Genomic DNA, 14068 nt, shown 5'->3' with positions numbered 1-14068 from the left:
TGGATAAATAGGTTGTGTTGGGTGAACTGGCAGTCCTTCGACGCACCTAGGTAAGTTAGAGGCCCCTTGTCATACCACCGGAACTATCCTATCCTTACTCTACTTGGTCTACTTTAAACCATTGTGTGGCTTTTAAAAAGCTGACTATAATAGCTAGTTTGAGATTTGCAACATCCGCAATGTTGTCCAGGAAAGCGAGACTGAGTAGTCTGAACCGTCTTCTACACAGATCCATGCACTTGCACAGAAGGTGCTCGACTGTCTCTTCCTCTTCTATTACCTAACTTCTTTTGTCATGGGATAGTGGACAGGCGGGACACCTACTACTATTTTTCAGTCCTCCCTACTTAAGTTGCTCCATTCGGGCCACGTTTGTCTACCAATAGCGCAGGTGTTTAACTATTCCAGTTGGAATTTGCAACAGTAATCGGGTGTCTGTCTATTAAAAGTTTACATCTTGCAAAGGGCATGGGTATGTTTACCTTGCCCTTACTAATTTGGAGCGAGGAGCCCAATCTAGATATCTCCTCTGCATTACCCGGAGTAGATTAATTGAAAAATTTGAAAAATACTCCACCAAGTTTCATCGTAATATATGCATTATTGCCCGAATTATCATGGGCACGGATGGATGGCTACGGTTAGATATGGATGAGTCGACTCATCTTGTCATTCTGATCAAGGAGCTTAAAGGTGACCACAAATCGGGTGATGAGTGGGAGCGAAGGTTGCTGTGGGTCCAAGCCTCAGTCTTTCTTGTCTTGTGAACAGGTGTGGATTTCTCCGACAAGGCTTAACATTACCGTAAACGTGTGTCTTTTTCTTACCGGGGTATGATTAAGTGCTATTTCCGAAACGAAGCGATTCTACCAGTAGTGTCGCAGCTGTCCTGAACTGAGCGCATCGTTGTCCGTCCGTTAGTAACTACGTTCTGTACTGTCAATCCGGAATAAACATTATATATATGTGCCTTTGTTATCAGTTTTGGGTATACTGCCAAATGTTTTCCGGATTTACCTCGACGACTTTGTATTTTCATTCCTTGCTTGCAGACGCGGATAAATTTACTACGCGCTTTCGGAGTCACAAACAACATCCTTTATCCTTTACATGGATAAAATTAGAATTATCTTGCAACTATATACAATTTCGATTAAATGAGCGAAAATCCGGGCAAGTTTCGCCTCTGCAGAGTTTACCAACACTGCTACAATACAAATTCAGACAAATTTAGTTACATTGTTCATTTTCAAGGCTTGTTCGTCTAAGAGAACTTTAGTAAAATAACATCTGCAAAAATGTAAGAAGCTTAGTAGTTTTTATGTTTGAGCGAAGTTTCAATTTACAAAATGCGAAAAGGCTTATAATTATTTTTGTCCAATATCAATTAAAAATAAAGTTTATTGTTTAAATTCTTTTTTGTTTCTGTGCGCAAAGGAATAAATTTCGCAACATTTTTGTAAAATAATTAAATAAGTAAAAATTAAATTGCTTTACAATTTCTTGCGACTTCTCTTAATTGTTTAAGCTATCTGCAGTAGTAAGATTCTGTCGAATTTAAAGTAGAAATACAAATTATTTGCTACATTTAAAAGAGGTTCGTTGGAAATGAAAAATTTGTTTGTGTGATTTCAAAATTTTGTGAAGCTATAAAGATTCCTACCTCATATACCATGCGGGAAAGTATATTATTTTGTATGTACTGGGTGCTCAAATAGAAAACCGCTGTTTTTGTCCCAAATATTGATGCTTTATTGCGCACAAATGATTACACACTCATTCTAGGAAACATTTTCCCGCACTAGTCAAAACATTTCCTTCGTTTTTTCAAAACGTGCTTATGTCATCTAGTTTCACGGAACATGAAAAATCTGTTTAATATTATATTTCCATTTTCCTCAATTCTAGTTTTTAAGTGGCGCCGATAGCGAGACCGAGTTAAAGTTTCGTCAGATTTCTATACCTATTAATAAATGTTCTTTCAAAAGATGCGCCTAGCTGTTGTTTTTAAATAAAACATGCACAAATTTAGATTCTTTCAAGTTTCCCTATTTTTATTCAAAATACGGCTCTCAACAATTATATGTGAAAAATTAATTAATCACCACCATGAGTACATCTATAGCGCGACCTATCGGAACCTACTCTAAATCTGGTAGGAAAACACGTGTCCGCCGCTTCAGCGCCTAGACGTAATAGTATGGCCCTATGGAAGACCCGGCGATTCGACCACGCTTCTATACTTCTTACTATGAGTAGTTATAATCAAGAAGTCGACTACTCTTTCCCTAAACCCACTTTCGGCAGGCTCTTCAATCAAACATCGCGCCAAGAAGAGAGTGACAAACTCAAAGACATTGAAGAAGAGGGGAAATACATTTTTGCACGTTTGGATCCAAGCTAGATAACAGAGAAGGTTATGGAGTTGTTTCAAAGGAACTAGGAATATAATTATCTTCCGACTTCCGAACCACTGTAGCGTCTACCAGGTAGCGTCTTCGCCATAAAGGAGGTTACTGTGTACCTTAACACACACACCATAACAAAAACTATGATAAATATTTTTTCGGATAGTCAGAAGGCCATCAAATCAATGGAGGCAGTTATACTAAGATCAAAGGTTGCTCAAGAAAGCCGGGAAGTTCTAAATGATATTAGCACCGTCTTCAAGATCAGCCTTATATGGGTTCCGGGACTAGAGATATTGAAGAAAATTGCAAGGCCGATAAGCTAGCCAAAAAGGCCACTAATCTTCCACTGCTTAAAAACAGGGGCAATATTGCAATTCCTAATGCAACTTGCAAATTAGGGATTAAAAAAATATTCTCCAATAGGCCAACAGGTCATGGAGACAAGAAAATACATCTGTTACAATCAGGCGAATTTAGCCGCAAATATCTAAGAAAAGGTCAGGAGAACTGCTCAACCTATCAAGAGAGAGCAACTCGAAGGGCGCGGCTTCTGTGAAAGGTGATGGTAAGCACTCTTCTAGGCTAGAAGTATTTTCTTATGAATACTGCAGAAATTTTAGAGACGAGGAAGAGGAAAAAACCGTAGAACACTTTCTCTGTAATTGTCCAGCCTTAGCTAGGAGTAGAGCAAGCTTGTTGGAAAAATACTCTTTTGACTCTCTTACGGAACTATTCGGTGTTGGGATAAAACCTATCCTACGCTTCATGAGAGTATCTAAATGATTCCATGGTGAATACACACTGAGGTTCTCGTGTTTCACTGGGGTACCACAAGAAAAACTATATAACTCAAAGCTTAAATATTTGAATGAAATTCTCAAAAATTTCATAAATTTAAAAAAATTTGATCAAACTTTTCGTTTTTTTAATCAAGGCATGCAGTTTTATGGCCCATTCAATTTTAGTACAATAAAGTGTAAGTTAGAATTCGCGCAAGAATCTCTTTAAATTTTGACAATTTTTTTTTGCATATGATGCCCTATATCTAAGAAAATGCTTCATACCTCAGCGAAAAAAAAACTTGTCAAAAACCAACGAGAATTTTGAACCATTTGAACAACGCAATTTGTTATACTAACGGGTGAGTTTTTAGCTATTATCTTTTTAAACAGTTGGTTTAAAGAGCTGACGCACGTTTCGTGTTTTGTTTCACTGTCAAACATCTTCAGTTTGGTCTATAATTTAACCATGAATCGTCTTAAAAACGAACAACTCTTGCAAATCACTGAATTTTATTATAAAAATGCGAGTTCTGTTAAGAAAGTTTATCGCGCGCTTCTTCCATTTTATGATCAGTTTAATCGACCCACTGAAGCGGCTATTCGAGCTATTGTGACTAAATTTAGAACCAACCATTATTGGACATCAAACCACCAACAAGCTTACGTAGAGTGCGAACTGAAGAAAATATCGCAGCTGTATTGGCCAGTGTTAATGATGACCATCAATTATCGATTCGTCGCCGTTCGCAGCAATGGGGCCTCTGTTACTCAACAACGTGAAAATTTTTGCGAAAGGATTTAGGTATGAAGCCTTTCAAAATACAGCTGGTGTAAGAATTGAAGCCGAACGACCTACCGCAACGCAGACTTTTTGATGAATGGGCTCTTGGCAAGTTGGCCGAAGATCCACTTTTTTATCGAAAAATTGTGTTCAGCGACGAAGCTCATTTTTGGATCAATGGGTACGTAAATAAGCAGAATTTCTATACAGATCAGCCAGAAGAATTGCAAGAGCTACCAATGTATCCAGAAAAGTTCACAGTTTGGTGCGGTTTATGGGCTGGAGGTATCATTGGACCGTACTTCTTCAAAGATGCTGCAAATCGTAACGTAACTGTGAATGGTGAGCGCTACCGTGAAATGATATCCAACTTTTTTTTGCCCAAAATGCAAGAGCTTGACTTGCATGACATGTGGTTTCAGCAAGACGGTGCCACATGCCACACAGCACGCGTAACAATGGACTTGTTGAGCGTCGATTTCGGTGAACATTTTATTTCACGTTCGGGACCTGTCAATTGGCCACCCAGATCATGCGATATAACGCCTTTAGATTATTTTTTGTGGGGCTATGTTAAAGCTCATGTCCATTCAGACAAACCTGCTTCAATTAACGCATTGGAAGACAAAATTAAAGCATTTATATGTGAGATACCGGCCGAAACGTTGGAAAGAGTATGCCAAAATTGGACTAAGCGGATGGACCATTTGAAGTGCAGTCGCGGTCAATATTTGCATGAAATAATCTTCAAACATTAAATGACTACTGCGGGCAAAAAGTAGGGTGAAACTATTTGTCAAACTTCGCGGGATTAAAATTTCGCTCTAGTTATTTTTTTCATGAGTTGGCAGCACTGTTAATAACATCTGGGCCAACTTTCATGTGAATGCCATTATCAGTAATATATTTATGCTTGTGTTTACTAAAAGACCAAGAGTGCATTTTTCGATTTTTACAATGTCTGATTTGATTGAGCAGAGAAGTGCCATCAAATTTTGTTTGCGGAATGGAAAATCGTCGGTTGACTGTTAAAGACCTTACTGATATGATCGGAATATCAGAAGGATCTGTGAAAACCATTTTGAAAGTCCATTTGGGCCTACGAAAAGTCAAATCTCGTTTGGTACCGAAAACTCTCAATTTCTTGGAAAAAAGTCGTCGCGTTGATGTGTGTGAAACAATGTTTTCAGACTATCAGGACAAGCTCAAATGCATCATTACGGGAGATGAGACTTGGATTTATGCTTACGATCCTGAAACAACCGACCAATCAAGCGAATATCGTGCTAAAGGCGAGGCTAGTCCGAAAAGAGCACGTCAAAGTCGTTCAAAAATAAAGGTCATGATGACAGTTTTTTTCGATTTTCGTGGTGTGGTGCACTATGAATTCCTTCCACCTGGCCAAACTGTTAATAAGGAATATTATTTGAGCGTTATGCGTCGTTTACGTGAAGCAATTCGTCTAAAAAGACCAGAATTATGGGCCAACAACTCTTGCTTTTTGGATCACGATAATGCACCGTCTCACACTGCACTCGTTCTTCGTGACCATTCCGCCAAAAATTCCACGCATATCGTTCCGCAACCACCATATTCGCCTCATTTGGCTCCGTGTGACTTCTGGCTATTCCCAAAACTCAAGAGACCACTCCGGGGAACGCGTTTCGAGTCGATTGAGGAGATTAAAGCTGAATCGAAGAAGGTGCTGATGGCTATACCGGAAATGGGCTATTTGGCAAGTTTCGGGGATTGGAAAAATCGTTGGCATAAGTGTATTTCATCGAGAGAGGATTATTTTGAAGGGGATGAAATTGATTTACATGAATAAATAAAGATTTTTCATTTTACAACCAAATTCACCTTACTTTTTTCCCACAGTAGTATATGGACTCTACTATCGATTTAAATAAAAATTTCAGGCATTTTCTGAATTTTACGTGTGTTTTTTTGAAAAACGTTCCTATAGCTCTTAAAAAACCACCCTTTACTATTGAATGGGCTATACAACTAAGTACCCAGAATTTTTCTAAAAGTTTTGAACAAAAAGTGTTAGCTAAAATTCCCGCCTGACCTCCAATGGTAAAGTTTTCCAAATACGAGCTGTGTAAACAAAAGACTGCTGCTTAGATATTCATTCAGGAACTTACCACATGACGCCTTCAATCTGATTAGAGCAGTATCACTTGCTTGCTACGGTTTTCTATCTGCACACCCAATACATACTCATATGTATTTACATTATACGGGAAATCAGTCTTGCAAGTAAGCTACCTACCTATGTATGTACACATACATGTACATATACATACACATATGCACATATCGTCCCCTTAGTATAACAATAGCCTATGTGCTCATAGGCTATTATTTTTTTATTGAATTTTTGGATTCTCCATCGTCGATTTTATATGTGGTCAAAATTTTGTCAAATTCTAGTTCCACAAAGTGGGTCAAAACGTCAGCCAAAAAATAGTAAATATTTAGAGACATAAGGAGATTTAAGTGAGAGCTACTTTCGACAAAAGGTTTGAAACTCATTTTCTCAAAACATCAAAAAATTTATAGGCTATTTTAATACTAAGGGGACGATATGATATATGCACATAGCATATGGATTTTTTTGTAAAGACTAATTAGTTTGTAAGTAAAAAAAATGTATATAAATATGTATTTTAAACAATATCAAAGCTGCTCTTTAAAGCTAAAAATTCTAAGACTATGGGTCTTTCGAGCTCGATAAAGTTACAATTCGTCGTTATTCGGGCATACTTTCCGAGTATTTCGTTTACATTATGTATATACTTCCCGATTACCAAATAAACCAATTCTGGGTTAGCCAGCTGATAAGGCTTATAAAGCTGCAAAGCATCTCGACATTGCATCAGCTGTTTTGGGTTGATAGATATTACATCTATGTACTTGTTTGTGACCTGAAACTGCAGCGAGATCTTTGCATTAGTATTCACAAATTTAGTTTATAGCTTGAAAATTTTGTTAAGAAATACTTAAATATTAGTGAATTTCAGCTGATGCGTCGCGTTACCCGGAAAGAGAGAAAAATTATTGCGTCCAGATTTGGAAAGTATGCCGACTTATCGAATTGTAATGTTGTCGAACTCGGCCAGAAGTAGCCGCTAATGGTAGTATAAAATTTGAATATTCATGTATGCATGTACAAATACTTATACATATATGTACATATGTACACTGACAGTTAAAATAGGCTGCACGTAGAAAGCTTGAGGTGCATCACTGCGCATCGCATCACAATAAGTTCCATACATTACAATATCATACCATACAATACAATACAATATTTAAAACGGGTGTTACGTAATATTAATACGATCATACATATCGTACAATATTTATTTAGAAAACTTACACTTTGAGCAAATTCTTTGAACATTAGCAAAAATCAACAAGAGCATGTTTTTGATGCGCGAAAGCAAAATTTAGTTGAACAAAAGAATAGTAATGTACGATTTAATAGTATTTATGTAGCTATGTAGGCAGGAGTAAATAAATATGCATGTGAATAATCGTAATTGTTTACGCTTTTTTCATTGTATTCGTACAACCCAATAGCGCGGATTCCTTTTGAAGTTATTGAATTCATGTTTGTACAGTGAACCAAAAAAAAAAAGAGACTGGGACACTAATAATCAAAAAATTAAATTTTGCATAAATAAAGAAATTATTCATAGATTTTTAAGAAATCACTTGCGTTGAATGTATGGCATTTTTAAATATTCATTATGCACAGTTTTTGTTTTAATATTAACCGGCACAAATTTGTTTTTAAATTTTTCTGGTGCTGATTTTAGATGGCCGTATGGCATCTTAGTCAACCATCTTAAATCGGGTTTTTCTTAGTAATTACAAAACTATTGTACATTAGCTTAACATAGTCTGCAAGAATGTATCAATTCAAAGACAAATAAACAAATAATAATAATAACTCCGTTTATTTAACTAATAACCGTAATAGCATGATTTTTCCAAGTCAAACAAAAAGTGGGACACCCTAATGTTTTAACACATTTACGTAAACTATGCGTATTTCGTTATTTTTTTCCATAGCACAACTGCAAAGTTTGTTTTATTTCTCACATTTGGATTGACGTTGCAAATTTTTAAGAGTGAAGATGAATAAGCAAACATCGAGTGATTTAAAAGCACCCTGAACAGATTTTCAATGGTGTGGTCAATAGCAGACTGTTAACCGGCTCTCAGCGAATTTGACAGAATCAGAGGACGAGCTAACGTAGTCTAGGTAACGAATCGGTTTATATTAAAAATGTGTTAGTGAAATACGAAAAAAATTAACACCATGCCACTTTGTTGCCGCCTGAACGACATATTTGACGAGTGTGTGAATATGTGTCAAATGATCGTGCAGAATTCGGCCTGCGAATTACCCCGTTAGGTGACAGCCGAAGTTCCCCTCACAATTTTGTTTTTCATTGTAGTTATTGGTAAAATGTAGTAATCTGTCATATCATGAAATACCATTCCGAAGGGAAGAATGTGCGTCAACACGCGAGGGTTTTGAAAAAACCTAAGTCAACAGTACTTGAGATATTGAAAAAATATAATCAAAACCATTATTTTCTTAGAAAAAGTGGTACTGGAAGAGTTTCCAAAATTAACTCAAATGTGATTCTCGTTTAATAAGCGAGAATCCGAAAATGTCTGTAATTAACATTGGTAAATCACTTACAAATTTGTCTAATGTGAACGTACACTCACAAAATAACAGAAATTTCCTGCACAGTAACGAATATAGAGTGTACACTCCTAGAAAAGGCCCCTTCCTTCAAGGATTAATGTGAGTAAAAGGTTGAACTTCAGAAAGCCGGTTGACTTTTGGAGCAACTTATTTCCTCCGACACGTCGAAATTCAACTTATTTGGGTCGCATGGTCGCAGTTTTGTCTAGAGAAGGCAAAGGGTACTGTGACACATGATGGCGGGCTTATAATGATTTGGTTGGTAAATTATCTAGAAATAGGGTATTGAAGGAGCATATTCCATAAACTGTCGAAAAATTACAGTTACTTTCAAGCTATCTACAGTTTCTAAATTATTTGAGTTTATAGTCAAAGACTAAATATACTTTGCCGTTAAACCGTTTGTTATGTCCTAATCAATATGGGTTTGTTCCGGGCAAATCGACGTTAACGAATTTAGCTGTCTTTGGGGTTTTCCAATGGATGCAATCTTTACAGACTTTTCTAAGGCTCTTGATAGGGTATCTCACCAAATATTAATAGCTTAACTTGAGGGTTTCGGCTTTCACTCTCAATTTCTTAAGTAAGTATTTTTCTTTCTAAATAATAGGTACTGTATCGTTCGACTTGATAATGTATGGCCATATTCTTTTGTTGCCTCGTCTGGTGTCCCTCGAGGGAGTGTCCTAGGTCCGATACTATTTATCCTCTTAAATTAACGAGGCTTTTCCATGTGGAATTTTTTTCTATACGTGGATGATCTGAAAATCTCTTATGAAATTAAATGCCCAGAAGATTCATCCATTCTCCAGGGTGAGTTGAATAACTTATATAGTTGGTGTGTGCGTGCGTAATCGTTTGATCCTTAACATTAATAAATGCCACTATACTTCGTACGCGAAAGTTTTTAATAGTGTTCCGCTAAAGACAATGAGTGAATTAAAGGACCTGCGTGTTTATTTTGTCTCCAGGCACAACTTCTTCACCCACATAAAGTATATTCTTTCTAAATTGTTCGTTTTCTAAGTTCGGTCTAGGTTTCAGTTTATATTAATAAATTAGAGTCTGTTCAGAAAGCTTTTGTGCGCTCGACAAAATTTGTTCATCCCATTCTGCCCTATCGCTCTCGTTGTCAATGGTACTCGTCAAGTAGCACTAAAGCGCCGTTTTGATACCATTATGAAACCTCTAACAGGCAGATATCTACAGCCAGCCAGAGCTCTTGATGTAATGGAGCAGATTGATTGGATTTAGGGTGACGCACTGCCCCAGGCTGTCGAAGAAAGGAGCTCCCAGTGACCTTAGTCGTCTAGCTGCCAAACCCGGACATTTACAGAGAAAATGATCTACAGTCTCCTTCTCTGAAAGGTCCCCATAGCTTCTGCAATGGGGGTTAAACGCTAACCCTAGCTTTTCCGTGTGTATGCCGATCGTCCAGTGACCGGCAAATACAGCTACGAGTTTGGAAATTGAATAGCGAGGAGTCCAAAGGACTTTCTGAGTTCTTCGTATATCGTATTGGGGCCAAAGGGTTTTCGAAATAGCACATGAAGAAATGGAGCTCCATCTTTTCTGCGCTTTTCTGAGAAATAATTTGTGCAGTTCCCACTGTCAGGGGGAAGCCGATGACCGGGTAGGAGGTCTCTGAGGCCAATTCAGTCCCCTTTCTGGCAAGCTCATCAGCAATTTCATTTCCCTCTATGTTCCCAAAGATCAAAGAAATGTTAACTGCACACCCAAGAGATTTGATCTCCTTCTTACAGGAGTTTACTAATTTCGTTCTGCACCATGGTGTCGTCAGAGCCTTAATCGCGACTTGACTATCGGAGAAAATGTTAATATCTCCCTCGCTCTCGCATTCCCTAGGCATTTTGTATGCCTGCAGGATCGCAAAGATTTCTGCTTGAAAAACATTAGCAATGTTCGGCAGTTTAAGGGAGATAGATAAATTGGCTGATTTAGAGAAAACCCCTAAAACGTTACTTATAAGACACTTGTCATAAGGTTTTTGCTTGTATCTATCTGTCCGTAAGCGTCTTGTTTGTATATGAAATAAATAAAAACGAATAAAACGTCCACCTTCATTCACGGCAACGGCCCAAATTATACTGCGCTGACTGTGAGAGAACGGTTGCTTTACAATGTAAAAGAATTATTGCCCCATCCTTCTCAGAGTCCAGATCTCAATCCCATTGAGCACATCTGGGCCCATATTGAAAGATAATTGCGCACACGGCAGCGTAGTGGTAAAAATTACCTAAAGTCAGCCATTGAAGAGATATGGGAAAATTTTCCGAGAAATGTCACCAAAACTCCAGTGGACTCCACGCAACGACGTCTACAAGCAGTAATTAGTGCAAAGGGATACTGCACAAAATATTAGCTCGTCGATTTTCCTTTATTTCCATATTTTCATTACTGTCCCACTTTATGTTCATCATCATCATCATCATCATAGCATCACAGTTCGGCGTGAACCATTGCTTCCGCTACAATTCGTCTCCACTTATGTTTGAGTTGTAAAATTAAGGTATTATTTTGTTTACTGGAAAACTATCAAATAACTTAAAAATTACATTATATTCGTTTTTTATAATAAAAGACTAAATTGAATGCTTTATATTGGCTTTTGCCTTCTGAAAATTGATTGAACCGGCCTCAAGTTATAAAGGATGGAAGTCAGAACAAGCAAGTGCCGCAGCTTATTTTTGGTTCACTGTATGTATGTAGATATGTGGCTAATTCGATTTGAATGGAATGATATCGAACTGGATTAAACAGGATTTAACTAAATTCAACAGAAGCGTAACAAATTGAAAGTCCTTTGTACATACAAATGTCAACGAAAGAATGCAGAACAGCTTGCAAGGTTGAATGCATATGTACATATGTATGTATGTATGCATGTATGCATGTACGAGTATATATGTACTTATGTATGTATGCTGATATGTGTACATGTGTATACGCATGGTGTATACAATGAAATTTGAGTTTGACAACAAATCAATTGCTTTCTTTAAATTACACAATTTGCTTTCTTGGTTTTTTGTTCAAGCGCTAATTGGAATTACAACGTGTGGTTTAAACGAAGCAAAAGCATTTAGTACAAGTTCTTGGTGACGAGCGCAACAACAAATTCCCTGTAGCCGATAGCAGTGCAACCAAAGTTTTTCTGTTTGGTTCTTGGAATTGGAAGGATACACACACATACATACATACATATGTACATACGCATATACTTATGTAGACAATTACGTATGCAGTCGGTAAATGAATATACGCGTAAATATGTTTTTTTTGAATGAATAATCATTTTGATATGCTGTATACTCGTATTCCATTTAAGTTCTTCCTGTTTTGGCCACCGACTTTAAGAGGGATAAATGTTGTGTTGCAACGCCACGCCACGCCGCACATAATATACATACTTATAATAAGTACCGTGTGTGTGTGTAAGTGCGTTACAAGTAAAGAAGCAGATTGAATTTTTATGCATCAAAATATTCATAAGTATTTTCGTCAATCTAAAAGGCAAAGGCAGACTTAGAAATATTATTAACTCAAAAGGAAGCAATCATGGTAACTAATAAAATACAAATTTCGGTACTATTTAAAACTGAAATATAGGGTAAATCATTCCGCGTTAGTGATTCAATAATATTTAACTATAATAGCAATCAATTAATCAATTATAAAGAATTAATCAATCAATTAAGGGTTGCATTTAAAAAATGTTGAAAATTGTTGGTTGGGTTACCTTCAAAATGAGGTTGCTTTTAGTCAAGCCATCTTTGTCTTTTCTATGCATTCTCCCTCTTCGATCAGCACTTTTTTTTTGCAGATTCTGCAGAATCTAGAACCATACATACACATAATCCCCGATAAGCTAATTTTCTTGGTACATATTTCTCGATTATCAAATTACATAGAGTATTTAAATATTAATCATATTGGCATATATGTACGTGTGTGTGTGCAATAAATTATATTTTGTAGGTATTTCGAATTTCGTATTTCGTATTTCGTATTTGTCATTTGTTATTTGGTATTGGCAATTTTGTGCGTATCGCAGCGTTTTAAAGTGTTTTGAAAGCGGAATTCTAATTGAGAGTAAAATCGGTTTTTGTGTTTAATAGTAAATAACTAGCCAGTGAAGCTTCTCAAATTATATTTATGTTATTTGTACGCGTTACATGAAAAGTATGTCTAAATGCAAAAAAAAAAAGCTTTAAGATCCCTCGTAATTTCATTTCCTCTTACGCATGAGGCGGGAATAAATGTATGTATGCAGGTCGCTTCGTTTGTTTTCAGTCACCTAAGAAGGCAACGCATTTAGCAGCTGCCAAACTCTCGCACGCATTATTTTTCGAGTGAAAAATACAAAGATGGGTTTTTAAAGGCAGCGTAAGATCTAGAACCCTCTTCAAATTTTTCATACAAATGTGTCTCTGTACACGAATCCGTAGACTGCGTACGCCAAAAATGCGTTAGACCATTTGTAGGAAATATTTTTTCTTTATGTATTTATAAGCAGATAAATCAGTTTTCATGAGAATATCGAAATTAATTGAAAGTGTATACAGAATAAGAAAGAACATAGTATTATAGAATAAATAATTGTTTTTTTTTTATCACATGTGTATGTATTGGTTTTAAAGTACATATTTGTGTTATGATTAGCAAGAAAATCGGTACTGCCACGCCTCGTTAAGGTTATATTATATAATGTTATTGTAAATTCATTAAAGGTAACTAAAGAAATTATAATTTTCCATACGTTTTATATTAGTTTATGAATCATATGCGTAAAAACCTGAAGATCTAAATATTTGAAGCAACCTATTTGAATAAAATATATATGTATGTATATGCTTGATCAAAAACATGAAACATTTAAAAAAGGTTGGTGGACTAAAACGAAGAAAAGTATTAAATTGACATTAAAATTAATTAAAAAAACCACTTATTCTAAAATGAAAAAGCTTTTCCGTAAGCTGGATAAATAGATGATGATAAAACCGTTATAATATTTATAAATTTAAAGCAAGAAAATGGCTTAGTGAGTAATATAAAATTTTCAGCCTAAAGAATTTCAGTGGGGCAATTTCACCATAGTAACTATAACCATAAAATGTTTAAACATATCAAAAAAAAAAAAATAAATAAGTAAACAAATAAATGACGCGTATACTTCTGGGCGGCCTCGGTAGTCTAGCGTAGTTAAGTGCACTAGCCTGCCATCCTAGATGTTGTGGGTTCGGATCCCACGTACAGCACGGTCCTCGCACTATTCAAAATTGACCTACTTTCCCTGTTTCTAACAAAAAAAAAAGTCTTTGCTCCACGCCAAAAACTTATC

At 36.4% G+C, this 14068-nt stretch overlaps 1 protein-coding gene across 13 annotated transcripts in view; it reads right to left on the bottom strand.

The window, feature by feature from the left end:
* The window catches only part of LOC129243427 (potassium/sodium hyperpolarization-activated cyclic nucleotide-gated channel 2), a 102519-nt gene that overhangs the window by 16393 nt on the left and 72058 nt on the right, over positions 1–14068 (bottom strand). For 10 of the 13 annotated variants that reach the window (XM_054880413.1, XM_054880414.1, XM_054880416.1 and 7 more), the window contains one exon: positions 12467–12562. The exons of the other annotated variants lie outside the window; for them this stretch is intronic. In XM_054880413.1, coding sequence (XP_054736388.1) covers positions 12467–12562 — 96 coding nt within the window. The remainder of the gene's footprint in view (positions 1–12466; positions 12563–14068) is intronic. 13 annotated transcript variants of the gene reach the window in all.

The sequence above is a fragment of the Anastrepha obliqua genome, chromosome 4, assembly GCF_027943255.1.
Source record: "Anastrepha obliqua isolate idAnaObli1 chromosome 4, idAnaObli1_1.0, whole genome shotgun sequence".
Taxonomy (NCBI): domain Eukaryota; kingdom Metazoa; phylum Arthropoda; class Insecta; order Diptera; family Tephritidae; genus Anastrepha; species Anastrepha obliqua.
Note: the sequence above shows the minus strand (reverse complement) of the source record. Positions and strands in the feature narration are given on the sequence as shown.